At 43.4% G+C, this 13,073-nt stretch overlaps 1 protein-coding gene across 4 annotated transcripts in view; it reads left to right on the top strand.

Annotated features, from left to right (window-relative positions):
- Nucleotides 1-1,586: 1,586 nt before the first annotated feature.
- The window catches only part of C7H12orf75 (chromosome 7 C12orf75 homolog), a 41,759-nt gene continuing 30,272 nt past the window's right edge, over nt 1,587-13,073 (top strand). For 2 of the 4 annotated variants that reach the window (XM_057743493.1, XM_057743492.1), the window contains exons 1-2: nt 1,786-1,864; nt 12,850-13,062. In XM_057743493.1, the coding sequence (XP_057599476.1) occupies nt 12,960-13,062 (103 nt within the window). In that variant the 5' untranslated portion in view covers nt 1,786-1,864; nt 12,850-12,959. Of the gene's footprint in view, nt 1,865-12,849; nt 13,063-13,073 lie in introns of all 4 variants that reach the window. The other 2 variants (XM_057743495.1, XM_057743494.1) reach the window with 2 other exon arrangements.

Raw genomic sequence — 13,073 nt, 5'->3', positions numbered from 1 at the left:
TGTCTCCCACATGTTTGTATCCCTGGAACTTAATTTTAACAAAGGACTTGGCACAGGCTAGATTCTCTGTAAATATTAAATGGATTTAAAATGGAGATTTAATTCCTGGCTTGAATTCATCTCGCACAACATTTATTGAGTCTGTCCTATGAGCCAGGAGGACATTTTGATAAATCAGAGAGTCCTACTTTCAGGGAATTAGCACTCACTTCTAATAGATTTAAGAAAAAGAAGAGCTGGCATTTATTTAGGGTCAAGCACTGTGTTAGGTGCTTTGCATTTATCTGAGCTATTATTGCCGTTCTCCAGGTAAAAAAACTGGTAAGTTGTGGGTTAAGTAATTTTGCTGAAGTCACACAGCTATTGAGTGGCAGAGCAGGGATTTTAACTCAGGCAGTTGATTCCTAATACTTGCCCAACTATTAGGTAGAAAGATGCCACGTAAAGTCACCATTCTGTCATTAAATCAGAGTTCAGGTTGATCTCGGTGGTCTTGGCCTGTGATGGCTTGAAGCAGGAGCTCAGTTCTGCAGCCAGAGATTGAAGCCAGGCCGTGGCAGTGAGAGCACCACATCCTGGCCACGAGACCACGAGGGCCAGTGGCTAGTGAAAAGGCCCTGGAGCATCTGCTTTGGAGAAAGGAATTTCAGCGAAGAGATGGAAAGCAGTGAAACAAGTAAAGTGTTTATTAGGAGGAAAAAAGCATGTGGGGATAGACACACACAGTTGGGTTCAGAGAAGGAGTTGCACACCGTTGCACACATCTTTTAGCCAAGACGGATTCCAATGCAAGCATTTCTGGGAAGTTGACAGAGCATATTATGGTCTAGCACCCCTTCCTGTCTCTGACCTGTGAGGAACCTTTCTGCCTGTGTGTAGGTTGGGAGGTCTCCTTGGCCTCAAGAATGAGAAATATATGGTCTCCTCATCTTCTATCAAAGCAGGACTCCTTGCTCCTCCGTGCTCCTGCCATCATCTTTATCTTGGAGTATCCTTCCACAGGGGACAGATTCCAGCTGCTCAGCCTCCTGCCCATCTGGCTCCAGCCAAAGGTTCTAGGTCCAGGTTATCAAAATCGTGGCAGATATTTATTTTAAAGCCGAGTAGGTTAATACGACCAACATGGGGAAGACTTTATGTTCACTACTAGCCAACGGTGGACGGCGAACAGAGTTGCATTGGCTTTCTGTTAAAGCAGAGACGGATTTCGGCGTTGGCATCAGTCTATAACATGTTTTGGGCGCCCCCAGTGCTCAAAACAGGTGTTCCCTGCCACTTCCTTCCCTCCCCACATCCTGGAGCAGCCAGGGGAAGTGGAGAAAGAGAAGAAAAGGCAAAGAGGATGTGGAAGGCGGGCAAGCAGGTGGGCATCCTCTGCCTCCCAGCCTCACCCTCATGCCCGCGCCGGCCACGCCCCTCGGCCCCGCCCTCGCCCCAAACCTACTTTAAACTCCCGCCCCCTCTTAACGACTACCAATGCCCGGCCGGGGAGCCTGCAGGGGGCTGTGGATTGGCCGGCGCCGCGGTTGCCCAGGTGACGGGTGGGTCCGGCAGGGTCCCAGGGCAGAGCAGAACAGGGCAGGGCGGGGCGGCGCGGGGGCGAGGGTTGCCCGGCGGTTTCCGCCCCCGCCCGCCCAAGCCTGCCGCGCCCAGGTTCGTGCCCACCGATCGCTGGAGGGGGCGGTCCCCGCGCGCTCCCCGGCCCAGAGTGTTTCCCGCCGGCCTCCCGCTAGGGGCGCGCCGCCCTCCGCCTCCGTCTCCGCCCCCAGGATCTGCCGGTGCCAGCTTCCGAGCCCGGCTTCCCCGGCCGGCGGCGCGATGGGCTGCGGGAACTCCACCGCCACCAGCGCGGGTGCGGGCCAAGGTGAGCGCGGCGGGCGGCCGGGGGCGCGGGGACGGCGACCCGGGGGCCATGGGGAGCTCTGCGGGAGAGGCCAGGAGACAGGCGGCGAGAAGGAAGGGTGCAGGGACCCCGGGCAGGGAGGGCGTGTAGACCCCCCGCCCTTCCCCATTTTCGCGACAGGAGCCGACCGTCCGGTTTTGGGAAGACCAAAAGCAGGACGTTTCCTCGCTGTGCGGGGGCGGTCGCGCCTGGACAAGGAGAACCCTCAGGGCGATCCTGCGGAGGGAGCGCGGGGAGCCCTGGCGGCGGGGCTCCCCTGCAGCGGGTAGACCCGGCACCCTCCTGGGAGAGAGGGTTCCTAGTCGTGGCCAGCGTCTGCTCCCTCGGCTCCCGCACTCGCTCCCGCAGGCCTCGCCCCCAGCCCCGCGGAACCCAGAGGCTGCACCTGGAAAAGTGCAGCAGTGAGATTCAGGACTTTATTTGGGGGGATGCTAGTGGGTTGGGAAGAACTGCAGACAAGGCTCTAATAATTCATCCGAGCGTGTCTTGATGCTTAAGACCGGCTGGGCTGCTGGTAGGATTTCTCAGAGAAGCTGCAGTATTGAGGATGCTTTAGAGTATGTGTGACAGAGCTTTAATATTAGCAGTGATCTGTTCATATATTTTTCATGTTAAAAATAAATATTGAAACTTCTTTTTACACCACTTAATTCTGTTGATTGGCAGGGGAAGTCTTCTAGATTCCCCCAACCAGGCTTTGTATCAAGTGACTTATTCCAAAACTCAACCGTTCTCTTTGACTCAGCTAATGTCTACTGATTTAAGAGTCTGGATCTGTTCTGAGTAATATCTACTGACCTATTTTGGTGTCTTTTGGATAAAGAACTCATATCTCATCCAATTGAGATCAATCAGATGCCACATCCCATCCCAACCAGCAAACGGGAACAGCGCTCTGATGCTGCAGTATTTCCTAGGTGGGCGTTGATGCCGTGTCAATGACTTTGTGACCTTGGGCCTGTCGCTTCCCTTCACCCAAACCTCCTGGAACATGTAGTTTAAAATTCAGGCCTTTTTCGTTTGTGAGATCGGATATGGAAATCTGCTCATTTAATTGGCCAAGTTTGTTATTCCTCTTTGGCTGTCAGTGACCACATGTAGGGAATATTTTAAGAGAAGGCACTAAAATATGTGGGATTCTAGTCCTAGAGCTGTGAATGAACCCAGATAATGATTCATTGAAAAGTTTATCTCTTACAAGTAACCTTTACCATCTCGAATTAAATTCAACCTTGTGACAGGCAGAGAGCCACTGGGGAACAAATCTTTTCAATTCTTGTAACAGTGGCATAGGTTAGTTAGCTTAGTTAGTGCGTTAGAGCAAGGACAGGATCTCACTTGAGAGTGGCCAGAGAGCTCTGCATGGAAACCTGGAACAGTGCCAAGGCCACATCCTGCACCAGGAATTACAGTTGACTCTTGAACAACACGAGGTTGAACTGTGCGGGTCCACTTATACACGGATTTTTTTCAATAGAAATACTATAGTACTGCAGGCTCTTCGGTCACTTGAATCTGAGGATGTGGAACTGCGGGTATGGAGGACTGACCATAAGTTGTATTCAGATTTTCTACTCTGTGGAGGGTTGGTGCCCGAGTTGTTCAAGGGTCAAGTGTATATCTCTCAATCTAGCTTGCAGTGTGGCCCTTTGCCTTCCACTGCATGTGCACCCTACTTTTAAAAATGTTAAGAACCATTATCCACATTACATAAAAAAGGAAGTCATAGGATTTGTAACAGATATCCTTTAAAGTGGAGCTAGTTTACTTCATTCACCTTTTGTTTATTAATGAACTGCTTGTCAGGTTTGGGATAGAGGGAGGAGTTCCATTGCTAAACCAGAATGATGAGTAAGAGAGCTCGGCAATGGTAATGTAAGAAATAGAGAAAATATGATTCTCTTTACAAGTATTTGGTTGACCCCCCCCCCCCAACCAGGAGCACATCCCTTATTATATAAAGGGAGATGCAGTTATATTGAAAAAACCACTCCAAGTGCATGTCTTCTTGATGAGTGGCCTCACTTTTGTTCGTGAAGCACAGCTCCTGTAAGAGCGTGCTGTTCTCTCCTCAAGCTCTCTCTTTGCTGAAAATTACTGTATGTTCAGAGGAGAGCAAGAGAGGGAGGGCAGACTGTAAAACACGAAGGAGAAGAAAACATTTGAGTCGGGAGTTATTGCATCACCTCTTTGATGGCTCTGCTCTTGTCTCTGAGAAGTCATCCCCCAAACATTTCTCTGCTAGTGAGTCCAGCTGGCTAGATTTGGGATTTGTTCATTGTTATTTTGAAATGTTCTATCAGCTGGTGGTAGGACTTCCGTTTCAGAAAGGAAGTGCATCAGGAGGAGAGGTGGGAGGTTAAGAAAACTAAACCACAGTGCACAGGCACTTACATTTCTTTCAGTTGTGAACTTTGGCATCAGTATCAAATACGCTGTTGCCCAAGCTGCAAACACGTGTCACTGAACCCAAGTAAAATGAAATGCGTTAAACCAGTATTGTCCCCATCCTCCAGGTAATGGCAATGCGCAACTTCCAAAATGTCCCAGGAGGCCTAAAGTTCAAAAGTCATGCTTAAACTTTTCAGAAACAAACAGACAAAAGTTTCAGAGAAAGATGGTGGGCAGGTGCTGAACTTGAGTCTGGAGAGTGAGGTTCAGACTTGACATTGGCACTGTGCTGGCTGCGTTACTGTGCACATTTCATTTTCCTTTCTTGAGCTACTGAGTAGCACTCTATACTTTATTTATTATATAGGAGTGCAATAACACACGTTGAATGTGAAATGGTTTTCCCTGAGTATTTTTCTATGAGCACATGGCAAGTCTACTTTCAAAGGATGCATTAGTACTTTATAATAATGCTCCTCAATCTGAAATCTCCATCGTAAGCCCTGTTTTAACTCCTTAAGTAGTTCAGGTAAAACCAGACAACTGCTCTTCTTGGCTTTTGTCTGGTGAAATTGGTTTATATGACAAGTTGATAGTTAGTAGTGTACTTGAGTAACTTTGATTCTGTATGTCCAACATGTGGAGAAGCTAAAATGCAGTACAATGGTCACACGGCCAGAAGGAATCAGGTCATTCAGGCCTGAGATAATTCAGGTTAGATTTCCTTTATAGTAGATTTCTAACTGTAAGCTTGTACACAGTCCACCTCCATGTACAAAGCTTTGTACTCTGTTAGGAAATTTTAGGGTAAGGGTAGGGGCAGTATTGTAGAATGAAATCAGACTTTCCCCCTCTCGAGAAGTTGATTGTCTAGGTAGGAAGATTAACCATTTGAGAACAGTTACAAACCAAAGTGTAGTAGAATATACTACATCCAGATGGCCAGGAGATGCTGAATAAGATGCTAGTTTAATTGGAGAAGTCTTTGGGGAGGAGTCAAGCTATCAGTGCTGTCAGTGTAGATGGGGTCATGACAACCATTTCAATTACACAGGCACTCTCCCCATTCTAATGTTTTAGTAAGGTCACTCTCTCAATGTAGGGGTTTGATTTTTCCCATCCTGGAATTATACAAGGACTTCTTGTATTTTCCATTCAGTGAAGATTCAGTGCATATTTCCTGCATAGTGTAGAGTCTAGACCCTAAACTGTAGTGAAACATCTGGGTTAAAGAGTCCATTTTTTAAAATTGAAGTATACTTGATTTACAACGTTTTGTGAATTTCTGCTGTACAGCAAAGTGATTCAGATATATATATATATATATATGTGTATATATATATATATACACATATATATGTATATGCATATATCAGTGTGTGTGTGTTTGTGTGTGTGTATGTGTATGTATATATATATACACACACACACATTGGTTTTTTTATATTCTTTTCCATTATGGTTTATCTCAGAATATTGAATATAGCTCTTTGTGCTGTACAGTAGGACCTTGTTGTTTATCCATCCTATATATAATAGTTTGCATCTGCTAACCCCAAACGCCCACTCCATCCCTCCCTCACCCCCTGCCTCCTCCTTGGCAACCACAAATCTGTTCTCTATGCCTGTGAGTCTGTTTCTGTTTCATAGTAGATTCATTTGTGTCACATTTTAGATTCCACATGCAAGTGACATCCTATGGTATTTGTCTTTCTCTCTGTGACTTATAAAGAGTCCATTTTTAAAGAGTTGCATTTGCTGTAAGGCAGGGCGCTTTTGCTTTCTCTGCGTTTTTCTCTGCTTTCCGTCCCCACCACTCTCTCACTCAGCAATCAGATTCTCTATCCCCTTGTTTTTCCTTGAATATATTCCCTAATTAGGCCGAGACATGAGCACCCCTGCATTTGAGCAGATGATCCACAGCAGGTCGGTTGTTTCCTGTATGCAGTCATATGTGTAGACTGTTGAGCGAGTCTGTAACGTAAACCAGAAAATCCTATTTTATGTGAACCGGAAAATCCCTTCAACGTTTGGATGGTTCCAGGTATCTACAAGAGCCTATTTCAGGGCAGGCTGTCTTTCAGGCTGTAGAAACTATTTGCTGCCGCAGAGTCATTTCAGAAGTCTTCTGCTCATGACAGTTGATTGAATTGGTGAGTTGTAGTTTTTCTGCCAGAGATGTGTAACTGGCAGCTATCTGGCCATAACTTAGCTTCTTACTACAATGTTTCTATAATGGTTCTTCTGTTATTTGTATACTAATAGTCTGAGGAGGAATTTAACAATTATTTATCCTGTTTTATCAGTGAACCCAGGGAGTTACTATAATTCTTTTGGGTCCAATTACTTAGGTTAGTTACCTGCTTATCCTCGATTAGATAATCGCGTTCTCTTCTTTTGCTGTAGCTGTGTGGTCCGGCCTTAATCTATATCTGTAAATGGTTTTGTAGTATTGAAATTCTGCCGCTGTGCTCAGCATTAGTCCAGGCCATGGTGGGGGTGCGGGGGAATAATATAAAATTTTGCTGATATCATCAAAGAAGTCATTAATATCTTGTGCTACTTCCCTCCAGCTCACTTAGGTCCCAGCCCACCATCCGTCTTTCTACTCTTTAACTATGCTGAACTCAGTCTTGTTTTCTATCTGTTTGAAACACTCTTTGCTGGAGAGCTGATATTTTGTTAATTTATTTATTGCCTTTTTTGTACCCATTTCCCAAAGGTAGGCCTCATGAAAACCTCGTACATCTTGTTTACAGCTGGACCCTCAGCCTCTAGACCATTATCCAAACTTTCAATGAAATTTTTAGGGTCTTAAAAATTTTTTTTGTTGAATGAATAAATATATTGGGGAAACAGAGAAGGTGTAAAATTGAGTCCTAAATTGTATCGGTACCCTGTGACTGATGTAGCACTGGAGGGAATGAAATAAAACCTTAAGCAATCAGGGAAGCCTGCTTGGAAGAGGTGGGACTTGATTTGACTTTGAATAATAGGTAGGATTTGGATAAGCAGAAAACGGAAGGGAGGGCATTTCTAGAGCAGTATGAAAACATAGGGACAGAAATGGGCTCAGTACATTTCAGGGCAGTGAGAAGTCTGGCCTGATGGGGTTAGTAGTTCATGTTGGTTGTAGGGTGTTGGAACTAAGAACGGTTAGGATGAGGGTGAGGAGGGCAGAGAGGCAAGAAGGCCTCAGAATTGAGAGGGGGCTCTGGAGCCAAAAGACCCCAGTTTGAATCCTGCTTTGGTCATTTATCAGCTGCATGATCTTGGGCAACTTGCATAGACTGTCTGTACCTTAGGTTCCTCAGCTGTAAAGTGGGAGAGTGGTTACAGAAGCTACTCAAGATAAAATGAGTTAATAGATGTAAAGTGCTTATAACAGTGCTTCTTTTAAGTACTCAATATGCTATTTATTATTAATATAGGGAAAGATATTCATGACTGGTATAGAAGGAAAGAGCAAGCATATAGAATGACGTAAGTTAAGGCTGTCATCAGGAGTCAGTGGAGTGAGAGGGCTGCCAGTGAGTGATGCGTTGTTGATGTCAGGGACCCCTGGAAGCCAGCCAGGCTGAGGATGGGCTGCATGTGAGGGAGGACGGGGAAGGGAGAAGGAAAAATGAACCCCAAACTGTTAAAGCCTGGGCGATTGAAAGGAAGCTAAGGCCATCCACATGTTCTTGGATGCACTGCATTTGACATGATGTGAACGATGAGGGGTGTGGGAACACCTCTGCTCTGTTACCACTGATGCAACAGCTTCAGAAGGTTCACTTGTTCCAACTCCCCAGAATCGATGTTGCAACCATGTGAATGGTTTGTGAAGGTGACCCAAGTGAATTAGTCCTGCCATGAGCCACTTACGGCTCAATATAGACACAGCTTAAATTATAGCAGCTAAATGTCGATGTGTTACCTTATGTCTGTACTTACATGGCTACCTTTATTTATGAATTTTTACCTACCGAAAGCGTAGATGCTCAGCAAGGACAACCTGTAAGCAAAGAGATTTTCTGTAAGAGCTTCCACGTTCATTAAAATAATTTTATTTGCAATAACATGGATGGGACTAGAGGGTATTATGTTACGTGAAATAAGTCAGAAAAAGACAAATACTCTATGTTATCACTTACATGTTGAATCTAAAAAAAATGAAACAAATGAGTGACTCCTCTAACAAAACAGAAACAGACTCACAGATATAGAAAACAAGCTAGTGGTTGCCAGGGGGTAGGGGTGGGGGTTATGGGAGAAATAGGTGAAGGGGATTAAGAGGTACAAACTATCAATTATAAAATAAGTAAGTCACAGGGATGTAAGGTACAGCACAAGGAATATAGTCAGTAATATTTTAATAAGTGTGGTGCACAGTCTATAAAAATATTGAATCCTATGTTGTATACCTGAAATTGATATAATATTGTAAGTCAACTATACTTTAAAAAAATGTATATTTCTAGGACACATTGACCTGAATTTTTTTTCTCCATTAATGAAGAAATGACTTATGAATCTGTATCTCTTATTGCCTTTTTTAAAAAATTTATTATTATTTTAAATATTTATTTATGTATTGGCTGTGTTGTGTCTTTGTTGCTGCCCACGGGCTTTCTCTAGTTGCGGCGAGCAGGGGCTACTCTTCGTTGTGGTGCACGGGCTTCTCGTTGCGGTGGCTTCTCTTGTTGAGAAGCACAGGCTCTGGGCATGTGGGCTTCAGTAGTTGTGGCACATTGGCTCAATAGTTGTGGCTCACAGGCTCTAGAGCGTGGGCTCAGTAGTTGAGGCGCATGGGCTTAGTTGCTCTGTGTCATGTGAGATCGTCCCGGACCAGAGCCCGAACCTGTGTTCCCTGCATTGGAAGGCGGATTCTTAACCACTGCGCCACCAGGGAAGTCCTCTTCTTGGCTTATTAAAAAATAAACATTACTTTAGATGAACTAAAGAGCCATTGTTCTCCTTCTCTGGGCCAAAGTTGAGACGATGACATAGTTTTAGAACTATTATGGGTCAGAGGAGACATAGCAAGCTGTCAGAATTAAAGGGAGCTCTGTTTATTTTTCTGTAGTTATGTTTATACAGTTCTCAGAGGGACCTTTTTCTTTTATAAAACAAATAAAAGAGTAAAATGTTTCTACATATTTTTATTATTTCCCATAAGAGCCACAATCATTTACATTTCTGATCATTTATGCTGCAAGAATGATTTGTAAATCTTTAGTACCTTTTAGAACTTCTTCATATACATAATTTTATTTTGTGGTATGTGTGTTTAAATTACCACTACTTAGTCTGAACAAAGAGACACGATTTAATGTGTAATTTAGCAATTCATTTACTTGTGAATATTTCTAGTATGTTACATAAATGTATGAAGTGCATAGAGAACAGTGATGAAAAGGGCATTAATAAACTATATTTTCAAATGTACAAGTGTATGTGACCATTCTTTTAAAAGAGATAAATATTTTCTTTATATTAGAATTTGGCATGCATAAGGAAATGCATAACAATAAATGTATGGCTCTGAACAATATTGAAAACATACCAGCTCAAAAGATTGAGTACAGCTCAATCTTTTTAGCTTACAAGACTGATTAGATTGCAAAGAAACATCTATCTATAGGAACCAAGATGTTATAAATATCTACTTAATATCACTGAACTGATGTAGTATCTCGCAGCTGGCTTTCTCATGCACTAGGAATAAAATTTTTGTCTGTTTGCAGAATGTATGATATGTCATATAAAATTTAATTCTCCCCCAATATTAATTTTTCCATGTGTTTGTTTTCAAAAGGGAATTTCTGTTTTTGCAGAGGTGGAGGAGGCCAGGGGTGAGAAGTTGTAGTGGGTTGAATGGTGATCTTTAAAAAGATATGTTCAATCCTAATCCCTGGAACGTGTGAATGTTACCTTGTTTGGAAAAAGGGTCTTTGCAGATATAATTAAGTGAAGGATTTTGAGATGAGGACACCATCCTAGATTGTCTGGGTAGGCCCTAAATCCAATGATAAGTGTCCTTATAAGAGACAGACAAGGAGAAGATAGAGATACAGAGAGAAGGTGGTGTGAGGATAGATGTAGAACAGAGAATGCACTATGTGGCCACAAGTCAAAGAATGCCAGGGAGGGCCCACTGCCACCAGATGCTACGAGGCCTGAAACAGATTCTTCCCTGGAGCCTCTGTAGGGAGTTGGGACCTCCTGACACCTTGATTTTGTACTTCTGGCCTCCAGTATTCTGAGAGCACATATTTCTGTTGATTTAAGCCACCCAGCTTGTGGTAATTTGTTACAGCAGCCCTGTAGAACTAATACACAAGGCTTTTCTGCACTTGTTCTGGGAATGGGATAAAATTAGAAAATATAGTTTACAAACTATACCTGGAGTGTAAATAATTGTTTGCTGAAGCAAATACAGCACAATTCAATCTTGGTGTGATTCATAAAGCATTTCAAGGGTGTTCAGAGCCTCAGTTATTTATAAGGGGGACCCAATTTTCATAAAACATGAAGACTGTCTGAGAGGTTTATTTCTTCTGGATGCCATCCACTTCTCCAGTTCTTCAACATCAACTGGGCTGTCCTACCATCTGGTTCAATTCTGATGTCTCTACCCAGAGTTACTGTCGGTCACCACAGGTTTGAGGGCTCAGTCTCCCAAAATGTTGTCACTTCAGGTGCCAGTAGCAAGTATCAGGTCCCCAGGTTATTTGCATTGCGCTCTGACTTGGCAGCAAATTTGGGGGTTCCCACAGTCCCCCTCCTCAGATTTGACAGTTTGCTAGAATGGTCCACAGAGTTCAGGAAGGCACTTTCCTTGCTGGTTTAAACATACCAGTTTATTATAAAGGACACAAGTGGACAGCCAGATGGAGAGATACAGAAGACATGTGAGGGGTCCCAGGCACAGGGGTCTCTGTCTCCATGGAGTTGGGGTATGCTCCCTCCTGGCACATGGATGTATATAACTCAGAAGGTCTCTGAACCCTGTCCTCTTAGGGGTTTTTACGGAGGTTTCATTCCGTAGGCAAGATTGATCAAATCATTGGCCATTGGCGATTAACTCAATCTCCAGCCCCCTCTCTTTTCCCAGGAGGACAGGGAGTGGGGCTGAAAGTTCCAAGTTTCTAATCAAGCCTTGGCTTTTCTGGTGACCAGCTGCCATCCTGAAGCTGTCTAGAGTCTTGTCAAGGGTCACCTCATTGGAATGAAAGAGGCTCCTATCACCCTTAACTCTCAGTCAATTCCAAGCGTTTTAGAAGCTCTGTGCCAGAAATGGGGAGCAAAGATCAAATATCTTTCTACAAGTCCTCAATATCAGATTAAGTTTTTTATGTGTTTGAATAAATTGTATTTGCTGTGCATTTTTAAGTGATTGAGGCTTTTGACTTGGGGACTCATGAATAAAATTTTAAAATCTTTTGACAAAAGTATTGATGAAAGGTGTAGACTTCCCTGACAGTCCAGTGGTTAAGACTCCGTGCTTCCACTGCAGGGGGCATGGGTTCGATCCCTGGTCGGGGAATCCCGCATGCTGCATGGAGCACCCAAAGAAGAAAAAAGAAAAGAAAAAAGTGGTATACACAGTTATGGTGCAATGAAGTGATATAGTGAACAACCAACAATCTTTAAGTGTTAAAGAAACAGTTACATTCAGAAGGAAATGTTCTTCTTTACGTAACCTAACCATTTATAATTTTTGTCCCTGGAACTGTGTATGACACTTTTCCAAACGCAGACCATCCCCCGCCCCTTCTATGTTTTAGGAAGATATTTAAAATTATAATTATCAGCAATACAATTTTGGAAAATAGATCTCTTGACGGACGAAAATTCTAATGGTCTACATATTTTGTGGTGCTTTCATCCCACAAGAAACATTGTTACCTTTCCTCCCTTATATTAAGGTACCACGGCAATGTTTAAACAGTAAAGAGGCATTTTGGCAGGAAATGAAGTGGTACTAACAGGGAAAAATGTTCTCTCCCAGGGGCCTGGAAAGAAGTAGCTACACCACTATAAATACTTGTTTAATAAACGATGAATCACGTGAACCATAAACACAACTTCAAGCACATGGGATTTTGCACTATCTGAATAATTCTAGTCAAAGCATCTTTTGCATAAATTATCTAGAGAAGATCTCTCCATCTAGTTAATCATAATCAATATATAGGTGAAGTGTGATTAAAATGTTGCACTGAGGGTAATCAGAATTTTTCTTCTATTTGTAATAATTTTATGATTTTATACTCTTCAGAACAAAGAGATAGTTCACGTTTTATATACCTAGATATTCTGATAGTTTTGCTAAGGGTTTCAACAAATTACAGTCTTTTTTTTTTTTTCTTTTTCTCTGCGAAGTTCTATGTGGGGGAGTCATGTTCTACCTGCCCTGGTTATAAGCTTATCATTAACCCCATGTTACCTTGCTTCTAAGAAGATGCACATTTTCTTCCCTTTTAAAAAGATGGAGTGCACATTACCATCACACGTATACACTGGATATAGTGTTTCTGACTTCTTGGCCTCCTTCACTATTGCAGTTATTAAATAGATGGTGCCCTTTAAATGAGGGACATTTGAGGACAGAAGAAATCGTGTGCTGACTTCCTTCTGGAAGGTAACACCTGGCATCTGCCTTGGGCCTGCTGGGATGTTAGATGGTGAACCCAGCAGGGAAGAGGCCGAGAGGTGCCCGGAGCCTGGTGCGGTCAAGGTGAAGTGCATGCAGGGTTCCTGGTGGCTGATGAAAACAGGTACTGAGGTT

Source organism: Hippopotamus amphibius, chromosome 7 (assembly GCF_030028045.1).
Source record: "Hippopotamus amphibius kiboko isolate mHipAmp2 chromosome 7, mHipAmp2.hap2, whole genome shotgun sequence".
Classification (NCBI taxonomy): domain Eukaryota; kingdom Metazoa; phylum Chordata; class Mammalia; order Artiodactyla; family Hippopotamidae; genus Hippopotamus; species Hippopotamus amphibius.
This window is presented reverse-complemented; position numbering and strand designations above follow the sequence as displayed.